The sequence below is a fragment of the Mauremys reevesii genome, linkage group 15 (genome assembly GCF_016161935.1).
Source record: "Mauremys reevesii isolate NIE-2019 linkage group 15, ASM1616193v1, whole genome shotgun sequence".
NCBI classification, from domain to species: domain Eukaryota; kingdom Metazoa; phylum Chordata; order Testudines; family Geoemydidae; genus Mauremys; species Mauremys reevesii.
In genome coordinates, this window is record NC_052637.1 from 28,470,282 (window position 1) to 28,491,924 (window position 21,643).

At 52.2% G+C, this 21,643-nt stretch overlaps 1 protein-coding gene and 1 long non-coding RNA gene across 8 annotated transcripts in view; both read right to left on the minus strand.

Annotated features, from left to right (window-relative positions):
* Nucleotides 1–1,968: 1,968 nt before the first annotated feature.
* Nucleotides 1,969–10,897, minus strand: LOC120383689. The gene is made up of 3 exons (XR_005588500.1): nucleotides 10,817–10,897; nucleotides 8,202–8,281; nucleotides 1,969–2,514 (listed from the first exon to the last, which is right to left on the minus strand). It is a non-coding gene; the product is annotated as an uncharacterized LOC120383689 (long non-coding RNA).
* Nucleotides 10,898–11,261: 364 nt separating this feature from the next.
* The window catches only part of MGAT5B (alpha-1,6-mannosylglycoprotein 6-beta-N-acetylglucosaminyltransferase B), a 170,812-nt gene continuing 160,430 nt past the window's right edge, over nucleotides 11,262–21,643 (minus strand). For 4 of the 7 annotated variants that reach the window (XM_039502381.1, XM_039502382.1, XM_039502386.1 and 1 more), the window contains 3 exons: nucleotides 17,085–17,159; nucleotides 14,502–14,776; nucleotides 11,263–12,055 (listed from right to left, as the gene is read on the minus strand). In XM_039502381.1, coding sequence (XP_039358315.1) covers nucleotides 11,857–12,055; nucleotides 14,502–14,776; nucleotides 17,085–17,159 — 549 coding nt within the window. In that variant the 3' untranslated portion in view covers nucleotides 11,263–11,856. Of the gene's footprint in view, nucleotides 12,056–14,501; nucleotides 14,777–17,084; nucleotides 17,160–21,643 lie in introns of all 7 variants that reach the window. The other 3 variants (XM_039502380.1, XM_039502383.1, XM_039502379.1) reach the window with 2 other exon arrangements.

The following is a 21,643-nucleotide window of genomic DNA, read 5'->3' on the forward strand; positions in this document are numbered from 1 at the left end:
GTTTCAGTGCCTAGAGAGGGAATGCCGGGAACGCCCCTGTAGAGAACATGCTGGCCATCAAGCAGATGGAACAAAGGACATTCCTATGCGGTTCTTACAGGCATTCGCCCCAGAGGACAGAGCTATCCCACAGCATCCCTAATCAAAGGGGATGGAGCTTGCCGTGTGTGCAGCTTCACTCTGAACAGTCACTGGGGGAAGTCCATGCTCTCCTAGGTGGCTCTTTCTTTGCAAGTGCCTGAATCATGCAGTGTAGCATTAAGCTTTAGGGAGGCAGTGTGTCAATGCGCTCACACTGGAAGAACAGGAGAAAGCTGGAAAAGCAGAAAGAGAATCAAGAGTTGCAGAAACACCTACCTAGGCTGCAGTGTCCTGTTGTACGCAAGTTTCACCTCTGGGATTGAGTCATTCTGTGACCCCCAGTAGACTTGGGCAATCTGCATGGCAATCTGCCCACATCCCCAAGCAGGCAGCTCATTCTTCCCACTGACCTTGCTGTCCGTCTGTCTGAAGTACTTCAATGGCCCCATTCCCATAGCATCTGAGCACCTCACACTCTAAAGTATTTACCCTCACGATACCCTTGTGAGATAGGTCTCCACGTGCTTTTCTGAGACGCAGAAAGACTACAGCCCAGACCTGCAGAGTTATTTAGGTGCCTAACTCCTATTGAAATCAATATGAATAAGGTACCTAAATAGCAGTGAGTATCTGGCCCTAAATGACTTGGCTAAGGTCACAAAGGAAGTTTGTGGCAGAGCATAGAATCAAACCCAGGTCTCCCCTGTCTCAGCCTAGCACCTAACAGCTGGACCATCCTTCTCCAGTTTCCTGGTGCTGCCTATTTATGAAACATTCTCTCAGTTTGCCTCTGCTAGAGACCCCACACACGCCTTGAGATGCAAAGGGAAGTGATCACTATTACCACTACAGACTGTCAGAAACCCAAGTTGTTTTGCCCTCTTTCCCATGGCTCTGGTATCCGTGCTCCAGGCCTGGAGCAGCAGCAGAGCCATCAGAAGGAATTAGAAATGCACATTTAAAAAAAAAAAGCCACCTTCTCCTTTCATTCACTTGAATGAAGACAAAGAAAGTGCATCTGGGAACGGAAAGATTAACATCTCAGCAGCACTGTGATCAAAGGGATGTGTCTCGATAAGATGTTGTATCTGAGTCGCTGAAACACGCTGATGGCACAAAAGCAGGGACCATGCTGACAGCAGGCCTGACTGAAATAAAGCTAAGAACTCCCTGCACAACAGGGAACCTACGTCTCGCCCAGCTTGGGACATGGCAAGTTGGGACCCAATCCTGAAGGTGGCTAAGCACCCCTCAATTTCCATTGACCTCAGCCTGAACTGCCATTTCCATCCAAGGCTGACGCATAGCCCCTGGATCCAGGCAGGGATCATCCTTAGCCCTGTGGAGAGGACTCCCTGAGGCAGCCAGGAGAATGGTGATACAGAGATGGCTGACTACCTTCCCGCCATTCATTGCCACATGCAACCCTTTCATACTCTTACTACTGGGAGAATGGCCTGGTGTAATAAATGGGTTAAGATGGGGTGTGTGGCTGCACACCACTTCCCTCTACTGGATGGTTCAGAACTGCTTAACAGTGTGTCATAGGCCCTATACTGGTAACAGCTAATGGAGATTCTCCCTTAGCTCAAGCACTAGAGACTTGTGCTTTTGGAGCTGAAAGATTTGAATTCTGTTGCCATGAAAGTTCTGAGTAGCCCTGGTGTGCAGCCCAGTGATGAACCAAGAAGTCCAAGGTAGCCATGGATTCATAACAGTAATGTGCCTCTTTTCACTCCCCACTCTCCTAGACAATGCCTTGCTGCCTCTCCTTAGTATGCAGGCTGCCTCTGAATCCATCCACTACTTACTAGCTGCAGTTTGACAGCAGCAAAGAAAGAAAAATAAGACAACCTAGAGGCCTGTCTCTGTGTCACAAGAGGCTGGTAAAGGTGACTCAGGTGCTTGTTGCAACAATATAGCTCTGATATTTTCCACCCGTATAAAACACAGATGTGATATATTCAGCAATATCCCTTCGCCCCATCCCAACCCCAGCAAACCTCACGCTAATATCAGAAAACTCTTGCAATGTATCATGCACCCTCCACATGCCTGAGAGGTTGGGACTTGGAGGCTTATGTCAGCAGGAAGGGAACAGAAATCATCCCATGGTCATGCTGTTTAAGTGGATGGGAGGGGGAGAAAAGATTCCATTAAAGCCTCACTGAGACAGTGCATGGGGCTGCCCATTCAAAAGCCCAGAGAATACCAGCTCCATCACCCCATCCCACAAGCCACACGACAGTCCGCTGCCAAATGGAAATCTTGACTTCACCTCCTGCTGCCCGGGTGGGTCTGCTAGCAAGATGTGGGCGGAGTAGCCCAAGAGCGCACGGGGATGGTGACTGCCACTGGGACGCTGACCTGCGAGCTGCCTTTCAGGATGAAGTCTGCTTCTGGGAAGCTCATAATCGCCACTCCAGACTTTCTCTGTGACATATAGCAGAGCAAATACCATTAGCTACTGGATTTACCCCAACACACAGAGAGACTGAGCCCCTTACCCGATGGGTGAAAGTGCGGACTTGGTTTCACTTGTGAGGAAATCCCACACCAGGACACTCCTCCTGGCAGCATCCAGGGACAGGTTCAGTGTAAAATGGCCCCAAATTAATAGCTTTGGGTGTTGCCTGGGCCTGGTGGCCTGAGGCTGTGGTATTGCAGGGACATCACCTCCCGCTTTCTGGCCAGGACTTTGGAAAAACCTTAGGGCACAGCAGCCGCCAAAGAATCCATCCCTCCCAAATTTCAGCCTGCAGGCTGGGGGGCAGGGCTCTGGGAATGGGGTTGCTGCCGAGTGGACACTTCTGCAGTAGAGACAGGATCCATCCAGCCCATAGCTGTAGCTCACTTTTGGGTTTGAGCACCTTGATTTAAGAACTCCTAGAAACTGGGTCCTTAGCAGAAGCAGCTCCCATGTTCCAGAGGAGGGTGAATCAACACTGGGGCTGATCGGGCCCTGCACTCTGAAAGAAGCCCACCTCTCACTCTCCAGGTAGCCTTTGTCCACCAGTGGCAGCGCCCGGTATTCATGACAGCCATTTCTGTTCCCAGCTAGGCTCTTTCTTTCCCCCACGGCACACCCTGACCTAACTCCCTGCAACCCCAGGATTCTCTCCTCATCCATGTGTGCCCATTACTTGGAAGACTAAAGAGGTGGAAGAGTTAAGCGTGGGGGTAGTCTTTGAATGCCGTGCCCCGATATCCTGCTGCAGCTAAGCTGGATCCCCTCCTCACCTGCCTGCCTGTCCCAGGATGGAAGCAGGCAAGCTGTGCTGTCCCTAGCACTTGGACTAACTATGGAGATGCTTTTGCCCCTTTGTGCTACGTTGGGACAGATTGAGAAGGGTAAACAGGGTTTTTCTTCTTGCTTTTCACCTTAGGAATTGCAGGAATATCAAGGGTTTTCTGCCTTGTCTTTCCTGGGATACAAGCAACCCGCTCTGGGATGTGTTAGAGTTCCCAGCTTCACCTGCTGACATGGACACCTGGCTTAGTTCCTGTTCTCCCAAAGAGGCTTTGGCTGGCTCCCCAGCGGGTGGGTTTCTCTGCTGTCATCTCGCCCCGTTTGCCTGCTGATGTGCCAGCCCCAGCGACATCCTGCCCTCTTCCAGTTCTGGAATGGGATGACGCTCCTCTGAGCCCACAACAGACACTGTTTCTACATCAGCCTGTGTTAAGCGAATGCGACGCTGGGGAAAGGTGTTATGCTGCCACTCCTGGGGACTGAAGTCCTTTATTCGACCATAGAGCAAGCCATTGCCAGCTCCCCCCCCACACTGCCCCAGCTCCCCTCAATCCCCAGCCTCTGCTGAGATTGCCAGCGTGGAGCCTGATTGGAAGGGCAGCTGTATGATGCAGGCATCAGCCCACCAGGGCCTGGCTAAGACCCAGCAACTCATTTCACATAGGCCACCAAGCAAACATCAGCTCACAGCTGTCCGGGGTCACTTCCACCCCACGCAAGATTCAAACCAGTGTCCCAGAGATGAAAAGTCCCACCCCCACAAAGCCATCCACTGTCATAGCCAGATAATCCTTTAAGAGCCATCTCCCCATCCATTTCACTGCACTCATTTTGGGCTTTCTCTGGCACTACTATCAAACACACGGCCCAGGCAGCGCTTCCCATTTGGAGGGACACTCCCCAGGCTGCTGTGTACGGGGCTCACCCCACTGGGTCCCAGCCTCCTGAGCTGAACAGAGTCCAGGCACAGCGCTGGCTGGGTCTCTAGGCACACGCTGGGGCTGCAAATACTCTGTCTGGCACCCCCTGCTGAGACCCTGCAGTCCAGTGGTCCCCAAACTTTCCACAGTTGTAGCCCCCTCGCCTGAGAGCTGGGCCAAGACCCCTGCATCACAGCTTCCCTCTAACGACTAAGGAGTGCCTTTAGGGGAGTAGTGCGGCTTAGGAACAAAGAGATCAGGCTCGATTCTATTCCTAGCTCTGCCCCTGGCCCACAATGCACCTGTGAGCAAGTCACTTCCTGTTCCTCAGTTTCCCCACTCACCCTTTATCTATCTTCTCTATTGGCTTATAAACTCTTCAGAGTAGGGACTGCCTCTCGCTCTGTGTTTGTATAGTGCTTAGCCCAATGGGATCCGATCTTGGATGGGGCCTCTAAGTGCTACTCTAATGTAAATACTAACAGTTTTAGACACATTCGAGACTTCTTTTAAGGTGGCCAGAAGGGAACACTGGCTTCCTGCTCTACCCAGATCTGAGCTGACAGAACACCTTTTCAGTGCTCCGAGATGCAGCTCAAGGAGTGAGGGCTCCAGCTGGAACGTCTGACAGGACACAGCAGCTGTCTCACTGGACAGTAAGGCAGTAAAAGGGAGAACAGATCCAGCATGTGACCAATCTGTTTTATTTTTCAGCCCTGTTTCCACACTGCATATAACTTTATAGCTATTTTAATAAAAAAGAGGTTATACAACTCCAATAGAAGAAAAAATGTCAGTGGCAACCCTCCAATAACCCGCTAGCTTTCACAGCCAGGCTTGAGTGAGCAACCCTACAATAACAAACCAGTAGTTGCATCCCTGCTCAAATGCACAATCCGACAGTCACAAACCAGCACATGTATCCTCATGCTCATGAGCCACCTTGCATTAATAAACCAGTTTGCAAATATACAATCTGAGACAGCACATTTTGGTAAAGGAATGGGGAAAAAATTGAAATGTGAAGCACTCAAGCAGTTTCTCTAGGCAATGGTGACTAATACTGATACTTTACAAATTATGACAAGTACCTTAAAAGGATTTTTCATAGCACATTTTCACTGCTTTATGTGAAGACTTGTGCTAATGTAACATGCACGACATGAAACCTTTGGGTCCCACCTTTTCAGGTAAGGATGAAATATTTTTGTTTTGTGTTCTTACCATTTCACGGATAGGAGAGTGCATTATTGGTTTTAATTCATAGGGCCTGATTCTCATTTACACTGAGGCTACTTTACACCACAGGCAGAGTAAAGGGGACTTAAAATGGAGTAAATTACACTTTATGAGATTGCAATCTCATAGGGCAGAGCTATCTTCTAGATCTGAGTTTTACAGCACCTAGAACACTAGGGTCCTGGTCCCTGAGTGGGGCTCCGCGGTGCTGTCCAAATAATACACCTACTCCCACTGTAAGGCCCCACAAACTGCTCGAGTGGTGCAGAGAGGTCCCTGTGTAAACGGGAATCAGGCCCATCATCTCCTGGGATAATTAGATGGAGAAACTCAAAAAGAAAGTTGACATGGGGGCTGTCAGAGACCCAACCTGGAGAGACGCTGACAATGAAATAGCAAACACAAGCAGCAAAAGAAACGACCCACCACGTCCTTGTTCCTCATCTCGCTAATGTATCAGTTATTACCAGAAATAAATATTGTGAAAAACTCTTGAGTTGGCTCGATTGCATCCCTCCCTCCCCCAATACGCACAGAGTGACTGTCACTGCAGAAGCTTCCCCAATTCCTCCACGCGTGGGGGCAGATACCCTGCTGGTGTAGCACCATTGATTCAACGCACACTGGGGGAGCTGGCTCTTTATTACGGCAGCGTCTCCTAATGCGACAGCATTGAGCAGCGTGGAAGGTGAGGGGCAGGTTTACATGCCTCAGCCAGAGGCCTTTGCTCCCCACATTTCTGGTTTCCTTTGGCACAGAAGCCTGATCCGCAGCAGAACACGGCACATTGGTCCCTCCAACCAACCACATGGGGGCATCACCTTCCTTCTTGTTCTCACAATAGCTGAGAAATGCTCCCACCCTCTGTAGGATCCCAGACTGAGAACAGTTCCCAATCCATCCAGAGAGAGACAAAGAATGAGCCTTCCCTTTCATAGGCCGGTCATATTTATTTTCATATAAAACAAGAGACAAAGAGGCAAGGACAAAGCAGAGAACTGTACATGTATTACCAAGGGAGAAGGGGGATACACAATGTGTGTGAATCTCTACACTACCCCCATGTGGCACCATTTCTAAACAGCTCTCTGAGCAGGTAGCTGGTGATGCTGCTTGGTTTGCCTGTTGTGTGGGGTATATTTACGGCTTCTGATTTTAGGTTTTAACCGATAAACCCCAGTAGAACACCACCGATAAAAAAAATAAAATTGGTTCATCCAATAAATGCCAGAAAAACACAGAAATGGTTACTCAATTCGTGCTGATGTCACCCCTTTCCCAGTGACGTTTGTTTCTATAGGGGATGCTCCTGCTCTCTGACTTGCATCAAAGAGGTTGTCTACAGGAAGCAATAATGTGGACTCCGGGTGTGTGACTGAACTGGTCCATGTAGACCTTGCTTGTGCACACCAAAGGTTCCCTGATGCGCTTTCATGTAGTGCTGTTTGATGCAGTACTGCGTTAACGTGCTCTAGGGAACAAATACACTAAACCCCAGACCAGGGGTTCAATAATGAGCAAGCTAAGCTTTAACTATGTGTAAGCCATTGTTATACAAATTAAAGCGGACCCTATTTAGAGAAGAATTTGGGGAAGTACCCCCCCAAAAATCTCTTCCATATTGACAGAGAAAGCCCCCAAAAGCCCTGATTTTTAGACATGGACATAGAATTCAAAAATCACTAAAATACCCTCCCCAAATTTAAATTAATAAAGCCCAAATCAGAAGCCCTCTGTATATGGTCTTCAGAAGGAGTTAATGCCCATCAGTGATGTCAGGTAACATTTATACCCTTGGGAGATCAGAAGGGCTGGCAATGCCAGTGGGATGGTAATGCTGCCAGAGGCTGGCACAGCAGAGACTGAAGGCTCTCAGAAAAGTGGGTCGTGCACTGAAACATGGTCTGCTGGGAAGGCGCAGAGATCAAACAGAGGGGCTAGAAGCACAGTTTAATTGTTCTAGTGAGGATGTGTTGTATCCAGCAGCTGTCTTATTTAGCAAATTGTGGCTGCACCCAATAGTAACACCTGGGGCAGCTTTCCAAAACCCCATGCAACAGAGAAACCCATAGGCACCCTCCCAATTTCCTCAGAAATCAGACCATTGCATGACTCCTACTCCACTTGGATTTGAACCAGAGCCCGTCAGCGTTAAAAGCATGAACCGCTCCCACTTGAGCCAAAGGAGTCATGCCGTAAGGCAGCCACAGTAATAGACATTTATCCTCTTATACAGACCTGCATCAGGCAGGGACAAAGTCTCACACTGCACTAGCAAGGGTTACAATTGCGCATGCAGACGGGCAATTTGTGCACACGAGGGGCAAAGGTGAAGGGTTTTGCACACGGAACAGGCATTGCACTGGAATTTGCACATGTGGGCCTTAAGGTCCTTGTGGCTCAGTGACCAGAGGAAGCATTCAAAGTCCCCCAGATTTTTGTTTCTTTGCACAACTCAGCATCCTGAGTCCAGCAGTAATTCCTCCCCTTGGCTCATCCTACTGATGCTTCCCTTCGCATTGAGAATGCGAGTAAGTACTCAGCGCGGCAGCCCTTGGCTTTCCCCTGGTTTCCCACTCCAATGCCACTCTCCATTTTCTTGTCATGGTCTGATTTGATGTGGTTAAAAAAGCGCTGTTGGGAGCCTGTGACCCTTTAACATATATTGATTCTTTTCATTTGCAATAATTGACAAGATCTCAGAATCCCACCTGTCGCTTGGTGTGTCGTCTTTCCTTCATTGATTTGGTTTGTGCTGATCTTCCTCCTTCCAGTCAGGTGGGGCCGTTGGCTGCACATGGAAAGTGGGAACATTGCAAATCACTTCCCATTTACATCAAGGGCAGCCCAAAGCTAGCAGTACACCCTCCCTAGGATACAGCCTGGTCCTTCTATGGCCTCCATCACTACAGTATTTGAGCAGCCCCTGGACGGACAAGAGGGAAGCCTTATGATCCTATTTTACAGAGGGGGCTAGGAGGCACGGAGAGACTCAGACCTTTATGCACAAAGTGACTGAGCTGCCTTAATCTGGGCTTTACGCACCTAAATCCCAGTTTTAGGCATCACTCTGATCCACGAGACCCCCACTCAGCTGCCCTCTAGCCCTGAAGGCGCCTCAACTCACCCGGCACCTCAACTTTTTCAGTACAAGTCCCTAGGTGCGTAAGTTTCTGTCTCCGAGCATGCGCACTGCTGCCCCAGGCAGGCCTCCAGGCACCTGTCCCACATCTAAAGCCCAGCCCTATCCTCCAGCCAGGTGGCGAGAGCTGGCATGCCCAGAGCCCACCTCATGCCACACACAGTGGCAGTGGTGCAGGAGACAGCCTCCTTTATCCCCATCAGCCCAGTGTTAGGGTGAGGTGAGAGGGGCAGGGTGTAGGACCTGTGGGCTCCCTGTTAGCACCTCCAGAGGTGCTGGCACTCTGGTGGGAGGGCCAGCTGAGGATGGAGACATGCCCTCCCTCTGGACTAGCCCTTAGAGCTGGTGGAGCAGCAGGAGGGGAGCACTCTGTAAAGGGGGTGGACCTCACATGGGGGATGCACACCCTGGCATCCCCTAGGAGGAGGGCTAGCGGACTCAGCCAGCATTCCTCCTGGGACTCCAGCTGCAGCATAGCCCCTTCGTCCCCCACTGGGTGGTGGTGCAGCAGCAGCAGCAGCAGGCGGCAGTCTGGCCCTGTCTGATTGCACAGCAGAGCAGGATCACACAGCCCGGGCACATGCTGGCAGGCATGAGGGCAGAGAGAACATGTAGCTTCATCTCCTGAGAGCCAGCCGAGACCCGCTAGGTGCCCATGTCCTCTGCTGTGAGAACTGAAACTCTCCCTCTCTGAAGTGCCCCACACTGCACAGACCCCAGTCAGGGTATGGAAGACACAGAGATCCCAAGTTGTCACCCTGGGAAAACAAGGGAGAAGCCATGGGGAACTGCAGCCACTCAGTGTCACAAGCTGGAAGGTGGGTGTCCCAGCACCTGTCCATAAATGGGGTGAACTCCCCCACTAGCTCCACTGCAGCCATCCTCCCCAGCTCCGGGCTGGCACCGTGAGAGGCCCCCCCCCTCCTCCCCAGCCCTGGGCTGGCACCATGAGACACCCCCCTCCTCCCCAGCCCCGGGAGTGTCCCCCCCTCCTCCCCAGCCCTGGGCTGGCACCGTGAGAGCCCCCCCCCTCCTCCCCAGCCCTGGGCTGGCACCGTGAGAGCCCCCTCCTCCTCCCCAGCCCGGGCTGGCACCGTGAGAGCCCCCTCCTCCTCCCAGCCCTGGGCTGGCACCGTGAGAGCCCCCTCCTCCCCAGCCCTGGGCTGGCACCGTGAGAGGCCCCCGCTCCTCCCCAGCCCTGGGCTGGCACCGGGAGAGAACCCCGCCTCCTCCCCAGCCCTGGGCTGGCACCGGGCGAGAACCCCACCCACACACACTCCTCCCCAGCCCCGGGCTGGCACCGGTGAAGAGCACCCCCCCCCCAGCCTCCACACAGTGAATTCTGCTCATAGGCAGTAGGATAATTGCCAGGGTCACTCTGGGGGTGGCTCCCAGTGGAGGGGATGGGCGTTGTGTGCCCCCTCCCACAGCGGTTGAGAGACCAGCAGGTTCCTCGGGCAGGGGCCACCCTTTCTGTGGGGATTTCTCAGCTGTGATGCTCCTGCAGACCAGTTTCCCGCCCCCCCCCCCTTCTGCCCACCACACACAAGAGGCTGTGGGGAGCCCGGCGCAGGGCAGACATTGCCAGACTGGTCCCTTTGCATCCCTATGCTGTTAGTGTGGTTCCCAGGAAGGCTCGCTGAGGGACCAGCCACTTCTCTCAGGGCTCAGCACACGGGCGTGTCTTGAGAGCTCCCTACCCAGAGCCTCATCGAACACTTCCAGTGCTGCGAGTCAGCCATACAATGCCACACCCTTCCTGGTCTGTCTCCTCAGGGATTCCCAACCGCTGGCCCACGCACCCCTCCTGCCACATCAGGCTTTTGGGGGACTTGCTCTCCAGGCTCCCCCCCACCCCAACCCTCCAGAGACCGGTGGGGGTGGGGCACGCCTGCCACCCGACTCACAGCCAGCTGTGCCCGCTCAAACCTGCCACAGCCATCTCACAGGGGCAGCCCATGCTCCCTGGTGGTGCAGAATGTCTCTGACTGAATGGAAGATTGCAGGGCTGCTGGCCTGGCTCCCAGGGGACTAACACCTCACCCATGGGCTGTCTCGGGGCGGGAGTTTAATTCAAACAAAAAACTCACAAAGTAACACAAAAGCAAGCTCTTACCCCGAGCAGCCCAGGCCCAGAGGTCTTGCCCCTGCCCCTGCCCCTTTGCTCCAGGGCCAGGCATCAACCTCGCTCCTAGAGCTCCCCTTCCAGCAGCTCTCTCAGACCTTTCTGGAACACACCTGACCCCTTCCCAGCTGGGTCTGGTAATGGAACAGGGCTGGCTGGCTCCAGGCCCCTGTCCCTTAAAGGGGCAGAGCACCCCATTCCGGGGATGGTGAGGACTGGCTGCTACAGCCAAGGCCTTCGTCGGGGAAACTAGGACAGCGGCATGAAGAGATGGGGAACCACTTGCTGGGGGCGGGTCAGCTCCCTCCCTCAGAACGTCCCTCTTTGGCCCCAGCTGTGAACAGGTGGATCCCTGCACACTCTGTTCTGGCATGTGACTGCCACAACATTAACACCCCCGTGAGCTACCGCACAGGACGCTTGTCTCTGGTGCTGTGATGTCGTGCCCAGAATCTCCACCCCCCGCACTTCTGCGGGGCAGGGTTCCCAAGCTCTTACGAGTGCTAGTGACGGGAATGGAATAAGAGACGTGCTCCCATCGGCATGTGTAGAACGCCTCCCCCTCCCCCTTCCAAAGGCTGGACGGTGGATCGGACTGATAGAATCAAAGGCATCTTCCTAGATGTGTCTGGCACTGGAACCTTCCAAGATCTGTCACCCCCACGTAAGTATTTCTAAGGAGATTGTTCCAAATAACTCCTCAGGAAGGACTGGTGGTTGTTTTGCTGCTTTAATTTGATAAAAAATATAAATAAATAAACCAGGAAGTTAAAAGAGGATGAAACCCAAACCCACAGGCTGCTGATGTCTTGTCCTACTGAAGCGGCTCTGGGCTCCTCTGAAATTCAGGTGGGCTTGGGCGTGGAAGGAGATGTGTCTCGAGAAACAAAAATCCAACATGAGCAGGTGGTCAGTCACGGACATTTGACTGGCAGACAAAACAACCGACAGAGTCTGACATCCAAAGTCTCGACATGAGTTTCCAAGAACAGGGAGCTGTCCTGTCCTTGGGTATTGCAGAAGCTTTGAGAAAAAGCTACTTGTTGCGTGTGGCATGTCACAACACACGCTCCCCGGACTCTGGGAGCAGGGGGTGGAATCACAAGCAGTCCCTGCACAGAGCCACTTGTCCTTTCCGGTAATCGCGACATGGGCAGAGGCGCCGGTACTTGGTGCTGTAGCCTGCGCAGCTGTACAGCAGCGGTTCCTTCTGGAGGTAGCACTCCTGCACATTTTCAGCCAGCGCTGGGTAGAGGTGGCTCATCTCAGACTCCGTGCTGTCACAGGCAATGCGAAGCCTGGGAAACAAATACCCCAAATTGAATTTTGCTGTGTCCGTCTCTGCACCTGCTCGTCAGTGGGATTCACGTTGGATCAGAATATGACTTTAGGGAGGGCTGCTACATCTCTGGGGGAGATTTTACCACTGTTCTGTTTACAGAACATCCCTGCTTCAAACATCAGTGCAGACCTGTCCCTCGCCCGCAAGAACACTAAGCTTAAAGTGACGTATGATTAAGTGCCTGGGAACTACATGTGACTACCTAAGCAACCTGAGATCTGTGTGACCCATGCAGCCCAGACGTAAACCCCGTGAGATCACCCAAACCTATGTGTGCAACCGCATGACTCAAGCAAACCACACATGGAATCCAGGTGACTGGCACATGAACACATAATAGGCTCTCTGGGCCACACTGTCTTTCAGAGGGCTCCCATTGATTTCAATAGGAGCTGCTCCCATGCATCTGAGAGATTCTAGGCACTTGTGTGACACACATGAGATCCACGTGTGGGTATCAGATCCACATGTGGGTTATTGTGAGAGGAGACTGGCCACAGGACAGTGGGATGGGACACACCCCCATCCTGCTGACAGCAAGCCGAGTCGGAGCATCTGCAGAGCATGCCCTACCTGGAGAAAGGCATCTTAACAAGTGAAGCTGTCCATAGAGCAGCAGGTGAGTTTCCCAAGAGGAGGGGCTGATAGAGACAGCTAGGGAGCCCAGTAGCCACGGGAGCCGCACCTGACTTGTGCTCGTTTTCCCCCCCTGCCTTGTTTAGGGCAGACAGGCATTGCAGCCCTGAGCAGTCTGTTCTTCTCTGGTCCAGCTACAGGACACTGACGGAGCTGCGCCAGGGACTGGAGGTCACTGGACTCAGAAAGGACCTGGGAGTGAGCTCACCACTCCTGGGGAACCGGGAGCTTAACCAGGAGACGAGGTTCCAGAGGGGACCCAGGGGCAAGAAACACAAAGAGACAACGGCCAAACCCAGGCTGAGAGCTGGGCTGACTGCAGCCAGCACCAGCAAATTTCTTGGAGTAGCACTAGAGGGAGGAATGGACTGGATGGAAAGTGAGATTGTCTTGCTTCCTGCAATGTGTAGGTGGAGCTAGAATGCTGGGGTCTCCTCTGGTCAGCAGCAAAATGCCTCTGGGTATCTCTGTGTGCCCAATGACTCTGCCTAATAAACTCCAAGCTGAATTACTTGACTCTGAACCAGCGATTTCATTCTGAAGGGGGGTGGGACAGAGCGGAGTGAGTGGAACCTGCGCTCCTGCTCTAATTTATCATATAAAAATGTCACTAGGACCCAAATTGCCTGCCTGACTGGCGTGACAGAAATGGCAATGCTTGCATTTTAATTGTCCACCGCGCAGCATGGAATTGGGAGGCAGATTTATGCTCTATTAAAAACTTCACAGACAGTGTGTTCAAAATGGAGTGTTATAGAGAAAGGTATAAAGGGGGTGGGGAGGAAGGGGAGGAGAGGGAAAGGTGTCTGAAAACTCCAACATTTGTTTTGAAGCAGAAGCCCATTCGGCACAATGCATGCAAGTGACACAAATAGAGCAGTCTGTGCATGTCGGGTTGTGTACAAAGAGCACTGCAATAGACCACAGGGAGGTAGAGCCTGGGGAGCGGTGTTTGCAAAACTGCAGAAAGTAGCACTGGGAGAACAGAACAACCTCACCTTTGAGAAGGTCAATGAGGGAGTGTTGCCTAGCAGTTAGAATAAGGGCTTGCGAGACAGGATACCTGGATTCTGGTTTTGGCTTTGCTACTGGCTCAGTGTGCAGCCTGGGATGAGCTACGTGGGGCCAGATTCTCCAAGGAGCTCAGCGCCCGGCTGCTTCCATTGTGACATCTAGGGCCAGCATCTCCAAGGAGCCCAGCGCCCACCACACCCACCACATGCTGAGCACTCTCAGACTTATGAGCCATGTCTGCCCAGCGTGACACTTTGTCCCCTTCTAGTGCTGGCCAGGCCAACTGGCACTTGATGAGCCTGCTATGGTCTCAGCTAAGAAAAGGGCAGCTTTTAGCTCAGACAGTATAGGTCCCAGGTTTGATCCGTGCTGCCGACAACCCACCCAAGGGGTCAGCATTATGCTAAAATTAGAGATAAGCCTGAATGAGGAGGCTGATCTTTTCTGACTGTTCTGGCAAATATTCTGGGTTTAAGTCCTAATTTTCTGAGCTGCTTAGCACCCACGGCTGTCACTGATGTTAGCTGGCCCTGGTCTGTGCAGCTCTGCCAATCAGACCTTTAACCGCTCTGTGCCTCAGTTTACCCATCTATAATACAGGCATAATAATGTTGCCTTACGATAGAGGAGTGCTTTGATGACTAAGGAAAGCATTTTAGGGGCCCTTACATAGGGGAGCTATAGCAGGGCAATGGATTATTATCACCCCATTGTGCAGGGGAGCAAGGTAAAGGTGCGAGAGCCATACTCACTGGAGAAACACGTCCTTCTTGTTGAGAAACTCGAAGAATGTCGGCTCACAGACCAGCCCGTGCTCCTGACAGGTCTCAGTGCAGGCTCGCCCGGCCTCAGACACCCACACCTGCATGGAGCTCACGGGAGGCCAGACATGGGGGGCGCTGCTGGCATTGTACGACCACACAAGGTGAGTGGCGTTCGGTGACAGGGTGAATGGGCTCGGAGAGCTTGGCATAGCATGGCCGTTGGGCTTCGCTGGCAGAGGAGGAGACGCTCCAGCACAGAAATCCTAGCAGGGCAGAACAGGACAGGTCAGAGAGTGCCCCACGGGATGGAAACGGTTAAACATCAGGCTGGTCTGAAGGGAAACACTTTCTAGCTTGCAGCTGGGGCTAGTTCTGCTGCCTTGAGCTCAGGTCCCTTCCACCAGCCAGAAGGTAACACCCGAGGGCCTCCCCAGGCAGTAGCGAGGGCTGCTGAATATATATGACTTAGACTCCATTACTGACTCCTGCCCTGACCTGGTGGACCTTCCCCACAACAGAGAGATCAACGGGCTCTTCCCGCACTGCCGAGCTTTGCGAGCAAACGATCTCGGATCAGAGGCTGTTTCTGCTCCGGCTCTCCCAGGTTCCAGTGCAGCCCCTCGCCAGGAGCCAGCTTACAGGGGGCCCAAGGAGCCCATGCAGCAAGGAAGAATGTTCCATGGGGAGCCCAGCCCCTAGGGATTTGCTCTGATAGACACCCACAGCACTGCTTAGGATCTGGAGCTAACCTAGGGTCCCAGAGATGAGCAGCCCCCTATTTCCCCTGGTTTTTGGTGGCAGGGCTCCATACAGAGCATCTCTCTCCTTGTCACCAGGATGTACTGATAACTGCAAAGGAACATATCCCTGCAGATACGGAGCGACTCCTCACTCGTCTCCACCCAGGCACAGCCCAGAGAAGCGGTGTGCAGGGCTGGTAAGGTACCACAACTACAAGCACCACCTCGCTTCCCAGCATCTGTTCAGGAAAGTCCCAAAGCTGCAATTGGTGGGTGCCACCAGAAGATTAGGTAGAAGCATCCATGGCTCCTGCCAGTACCATGTCGGGCTCCAGCCAGAGCCACTGGTCCTTGACTTTGATGAGTCCTAAATCCCCTCTCAGATTCAAACAGACACCAATAGCCAGCAGGGCTGTGGGCCCTGCCACTGGCTAGCTGGCTGCGTCCTGAGCCACCAGCAAGTATGTATGTCTGACAGCTACGGTTGCCAGGTGCCTCTTTTTCGACTGGAATGCCCAGTCGAACAGGGACCCTGGCGGCTCCAGTCAGCACTGCTGACCAGCCTGCTAAGTCTGGTTTGCTGCACAGCAGGCTCCCTGCCTCCCCTGGCTCTGTGTGGCTCTTGGGAGCAGCGACATGTCCCTCCGACTCCGGGGCAGCCAGGGGGCTCCGCGTGCTGCCCCCGCCCCAAGCGCCGGCTCCACAGTCCCAGCCAATGGGAGCTGCAGGGGCAGTGCCTGTGGGCGGAGGCAGCATGCACAGATGCCCGGCCGCGCCTCCACCTAGGAGCCAGAGGGACATGTCGCTGCTTCCAGGAGCCCGTACCCGGAACCTCCTCCCACTCCCCCAGCCCTGAGCCCTCTCCTACACCCAAACTACCTCCTGGAGCCCACATCCTGAACTGCCTCCTTCACCACCACCCCCACCTGCCTGGAGCCCCCTCCCACACAAACCCCTCATTTCTGGCCTCACCCCAAGCCCACACCCTCAGCCGGAACCCGCATCCGTTCTCGCACCCCAACCCTCTGCCCCAGCCTGGTGAAAATGAGCGAGTGAGCGAGGGTAAGTGACGGAGGGAGGGGGGATGGAGTGAGCAGGGTGGGGCCTCAGATAAGGGGTGGGGAAGGGGCAGGGCCTCATGGAAGGGGTGGGGCAGGGCGTGGGGCAAAGGTGTTTGGTTTTCAGCAATCAGAAAGTTGGCAACCCTACTGACAGCACACATAATCACTGGTTGCAGAGCCACCCAGGGGAGGTCGCTGGTGCTTTCAGACCCTGGGATTAAGAAGGGATAGAGATCCTGGAATGCTTTGAATGAAGTGGGGTAGCAGCAACTGCTCCTCTCAGACTGGCCTGGGGCCTTGGCCTACACGCAGCCCTGCCAAGAGTTCACAGGTTGTGAACCTTGGCAGTGAGGGGATCTCAGAGGGTTCCCCCGGGTCTGCAGGAAAGGGGGGTGGGTTCACAGGAGTTTCCTCTCTCCCCCTGTGTTTTGCTCTGGGATTCAGGTTTCACTGAGCTCTATTAGTCTGGTTTAGAATGAAACTACTAACCCTTCCCTGGAATCAGGGGCTGAAGAAACTCACTACAACCCACCACAACTGCCCCCCAGGTCACTCCAGTCCCCCACAACTCCCTCCCTCCCCAGCCAGGTCACTCCAAACCTCGGGCCCCTGGCTGGCTGAAAAGTGTTGTGACCCTCCGTGTCCCCTTTGATGAACCTGCAGTTTGTTGCACATCTTTAAATACAGCCTGCTGGCCACGATGCCTGGCTGGCTGCTTCCCCTAAGAAATGAAGTGGGAAGCCCTGTGGGGTGGGAGAGCGGTCACGGACCTGGTGCTGAATGTAGGCGTGAATCCGCTCCAGCATCCCCTCGCAGGTGTATTCATAGGGTACGTAAGGGTCCACCTGTGGAAAGGAAACGTAGGACATAGTCACAAGCAGGGAAAGACCCCTCCCTTCCCCTTGGCTTAGGGTGCTCAGCTGCCCACCACTTACAAACCCAGCTCACGATGCCTGTGGGAGGAGGAAAGTTACTGGGAGCTCGTACTCACAGACCAGTTTTCCTAATGGCTCTTCATGTTTCCTTTCACAGCAAGACCTCCTGAAACCCATTTCCAGGCCCATCTTCATTGGTGGGAGCAGCTGATGTCGGGTGTAAGGTGAGCACACAAGCACCAACCAGTGCTCCAAAGAGATGGCTTGCTGCATTGCAGCCTGCTCTGAAGTCTCCACCGGGCTGACTGCAGAAGCAGAGTGGCTGGCTCCCAGAAGGGGACAGCAGCAGTGTGGATAGGGTTATTATGCTCCAGTACTAATTAATCCATTCTTAATAATTGCTCACACTTTGCGCTACAGCAGGGTTTCTCAAACAGGGGTGTAGGGAAAGGCCCTGGCGGGCTGGGCCGGTGTGTTTACCTGCCCCGTCTGCAGGTCCGGCCGATCGCAGCTTCCACTGGCCACGGATAGCTGCTCCGGGCCAATGGGAGCTGCTGGAAGTGGAGCGGGCCGAGGGACTTACTGGTCACCGCTTCCAGCAGCTCCCATTGGCCCGGAACAGCGATCCACGGCCAGTGGGAGCCGCGATCGCCGGACCTGCGGACGGGGCAGGTAAACACACACCGGCCCAGCCCGCCAGGGGCTTCCCCTACACAAGCGGTGACCCCTGTTTGAGAAACCCTGTGCTAGAGCCCTGTGGGACCCAGAACTTCTGTTTCCTGGGAAGTTCCACAATTTCTATATTTGTTTTAGTTCTGAATCAGAATGGAAAAAAAAAAGAATTTCCTGAGAAACAACATTTTCAACATTTTTTTGTTTTAGGTAAATCAAAACAAAATATTTCAATTTTGACTGTTTTATATTATTATTATCTAATATAAAATAAAATAAAATTTTGGAAAGTCCTTTAAAAAAACCAGAATGCTCCGTTCCAATAAGGAACAGTGCGACCATATTGAAATGTAGTTGAAATCAACATGCTTCTGCAGAAAGTTTAGATTGAGACAAATCAGCAGTTTCTAGCAGGAAAACATCCCACTGGAAAATTTCTGACTGGCTTTATTATGCACGTCTCTAGCCCCTCCCACCCGAGCATCTTTTTCTGGGAGCGGGGTGCACCATTGGAGCAATCTGCTGTCTGGATAGAAACATGGCCTTGTCTCCAAGTCTGCTACTCCGCCAAGGTTTTCTTGGGCACTTTCAGGGATCCTGGTGATCATCATGTTGGACCTGTCAGAAATGCCAACAGACACATGCAGCCATCTGCTACCAAGAGGCATGTGGATGGAGTGGGGATGTGAAAGATGGGAGCCCCAACAACAGATGGGCTCAGCAAAACAAGTGGCTCTTCGTGAGACTCCCTCGTTCTTTCCTTTCCCGTCATTCTAGGAGACCAGAGCTCAGAATGGGGCAATTAAGAATCAAAACAAAGCCTGGAGATTACACGTATGTAGAGTCCTCCCTACACTCAACAAAAGCCCCTCACCTTGGACAAAGCCTGTGCCCTTTCGGAAGAGTGTGTACGGCTCCGAGCATAGGCTTGAACAAAAGATGTTGGGGATGGGAGCTTTTGAAGAGCTGATTAGTAATCAATAGCACCATGATGGATTCCTAAGTTTTGTGACACTGTAACGGTGACTGCTGCCTATCAGACTGATCGATCATCTCACGCTACCTTGTGCTCCCCTACTGTCTGTCTGGTGTACCCGCCTGTTGTCTCTTAGCGTATACTTAGGCAGTAAGCATTTTTGGGTCAGGCTGACTTTTTGTCATATGTATGTACAGCACTTAGGATGATGGAGCCCTGTTCCCCGGAGGGGGCTCCAGGTGCTACCACAACAACAACATTTACAATATTTGGAGCTGCTCAAAGTTTGTGTCACAAAAATGACCTTGCTAAAGAAACAAAGACTGTCGACATTATCAAGATGCGCCGTTTCTTGCAAAAAAAATTTGTGTGTGTTATACCCAAACTTGCATTTTCTTTCTGAAAACCGGGTTTTCAACAGTTTGGGTTAAACACAGGATGGAAAACGTCCTGGGATGTGGGCTCATCTCAAACACTGCTCAGGTGCCGAAGTACCAGCAGGCTTCTCAAATGACCTGAAGAGCACACAAAAGTCTGGCTAGAAGACAAAACCTTTAAAGAGCCACCAAGAGCTGGATAGCCGCCAGGAGAGAGACCAGGGTGCCAGCATTACAGAGCATAGGGCCTGGCCTATATGGAAGAGTGCTAACCTTGTAAAGAAGGGGGACTGGGGAGACTGGGATATTCCCAGGATTGTAAGAGCAGGGTGACTGGAAAGATCAAGATCTTTAGAGCATTACCTAGCAAAGCAATGCTGCTCTATAGTAAAACACAGGAAACTTGGGGCAATGGGGTGATACGTGAACTTAGAAAGGAAAGTGCCTTCCCTGGGCCGGTACCTTCATATTAATCCAGATCTGCAATAGCTGACATATTCTGTTATATTAGCACCACCCCCATCCAAACACCGTTGGACTAGTTTTTTTTAAAGTGGGTGACAGGTGCTCAAGAACTAGGGCCTGTTTGGGTCCAATGGGTGTGCATAGAAATGTTGCCAGTTATCTGTGTTGTACAAGAAATGAGTCTGGCAGGTCTCAGCCCAGTTCCTAGTGCACTGTGTCTATGTGACAAAAACCACCACAGCTGTCAGTCTGAGCAGGGCGGCTAAGGATTCCCTGGGCCTGGAATCTAAAGCCATGCAGCAGTATGGGTGGTCCACCCGCAGGTCCCACATGACGCACATTGACATGGATCAGAGTGGAGAAACTTGCATGGCTTCCAAGCCATGTGCTGGGCAGCTTGTGTGTGACACAAAAGAAGCACAGGCCACACGGCAAGAGACTATAAAAGGCAGCTTCATCTTCTCCATCTTCGTTACAGTGGTGTAGTCGGCGAAGCAACCTCTGGCGGGACACTACTGAGAGTATTAATTCAGGACAAATTGCTTAGAGCAGGGTAGTCACAGCCCAAGGCTGGGGATCCCTTACTATTAAGACATGCCAAACCAGCCAAAGAGAGAGGACTTCGGTTTTACCCCACTGGCTAACCAGAAGTCATACAAGCAACTCCCCCAGTTCCCTTGTATCACCACCAGCACCACACCTTATGGGGATGAATGGTTATGAAAACCAATATCCCAGTAAAAAAAAAAAAAGGTTCTCCCAATACCAAAGGACCAAGCCCCAGACCCAGGTCAATATACAAGTCAGATCTTACCCACAAATCACGCTGTTGACAATCCTTTAGAATCTAAAATCTAAAGGTTTCTTCATAAAAAGAAAGAAATATAGATGACAGCTAAAATTGGTTAAAGGAATCAATTACATACAGCAATGGCAAAGTTCTTGGTTCAGGCTTGTAGCAGTGATGGAATAAACTGCAGGCTCAAATCAAGTCTCTGTAGTACATCCACAGCTCAGATGGGTCATTCAGTCCTTTGTTCAGATCTTCAGTGTAACAAAGTTCCTCCAGAGGTAAGAAGCAGGATTGAAGACAAAATGGAGAAGATGAAGCTGCCTTTTATAGTCTCTTGCCATGTGGCATGTGCTTCTTTTGTTTCACGCCCCTGTCCAGCACGTGGCTTGGAAGCTTTCAAGTTCTCGCCATAGGCCTGTCCCTGCCTGCCTGGCTGAGTCATAAGGTGTATCTGCCTTCTCTCAATGGGTCAGTTGTATGGCTGATGGGCCTTAATGGGCCATCAAGCAGGCTAGGCAGTGCTGATGCCAAGTTGTCTGGGGTGTTACCCCGAAGCATAGCACAAGTTTGAAATACAGACAGTACAGAGCCAGTACTTATAACTTTAAATACAAAAATGATACACGCATACAGATAGCATAATCATAACCAGCAAATCATAACCTTTCCATAGACACCTTACTTGACCTCCTTTGTCCAAGATTTGGTGCCACTACAGGACCTTGGTTGCAACAATGATCCATATGGTCACAGTTCATGTCAATAATGTCACACACAGCAGGAAATTTCAACAGGAAACAAGGCCTGCTGCCAATGAAGTATTCAATCCGACCTAGAGACTCTGAGCCCATCCAGCCTACTCAACTGCCAACTCCCAATACAAATGCCTCCTCAGCAGCCAGGCTAGCACTGTGTTGGGACAGGGTTTCCAGCTGAGTTAGTGACCATGGCTGAGTGGGACAGAACTCCTGAAGGTAATAATCCATTGATGGTAGAGCTAAGCTTGATGGGTCCAGGTCTGGTGTTGGGGGCAAGAGCAGAGTCTAGCAGCAGGAACTCTGATTGGCTCTGCTCTCCAGACCTCTGCAGACCTGCTTCATTATAGGGTCCAGTGTGCCCACTAGTGCTGATGAGGAACAGATTAAGGCAGTAGGTGGGACGCAGAGAGAGA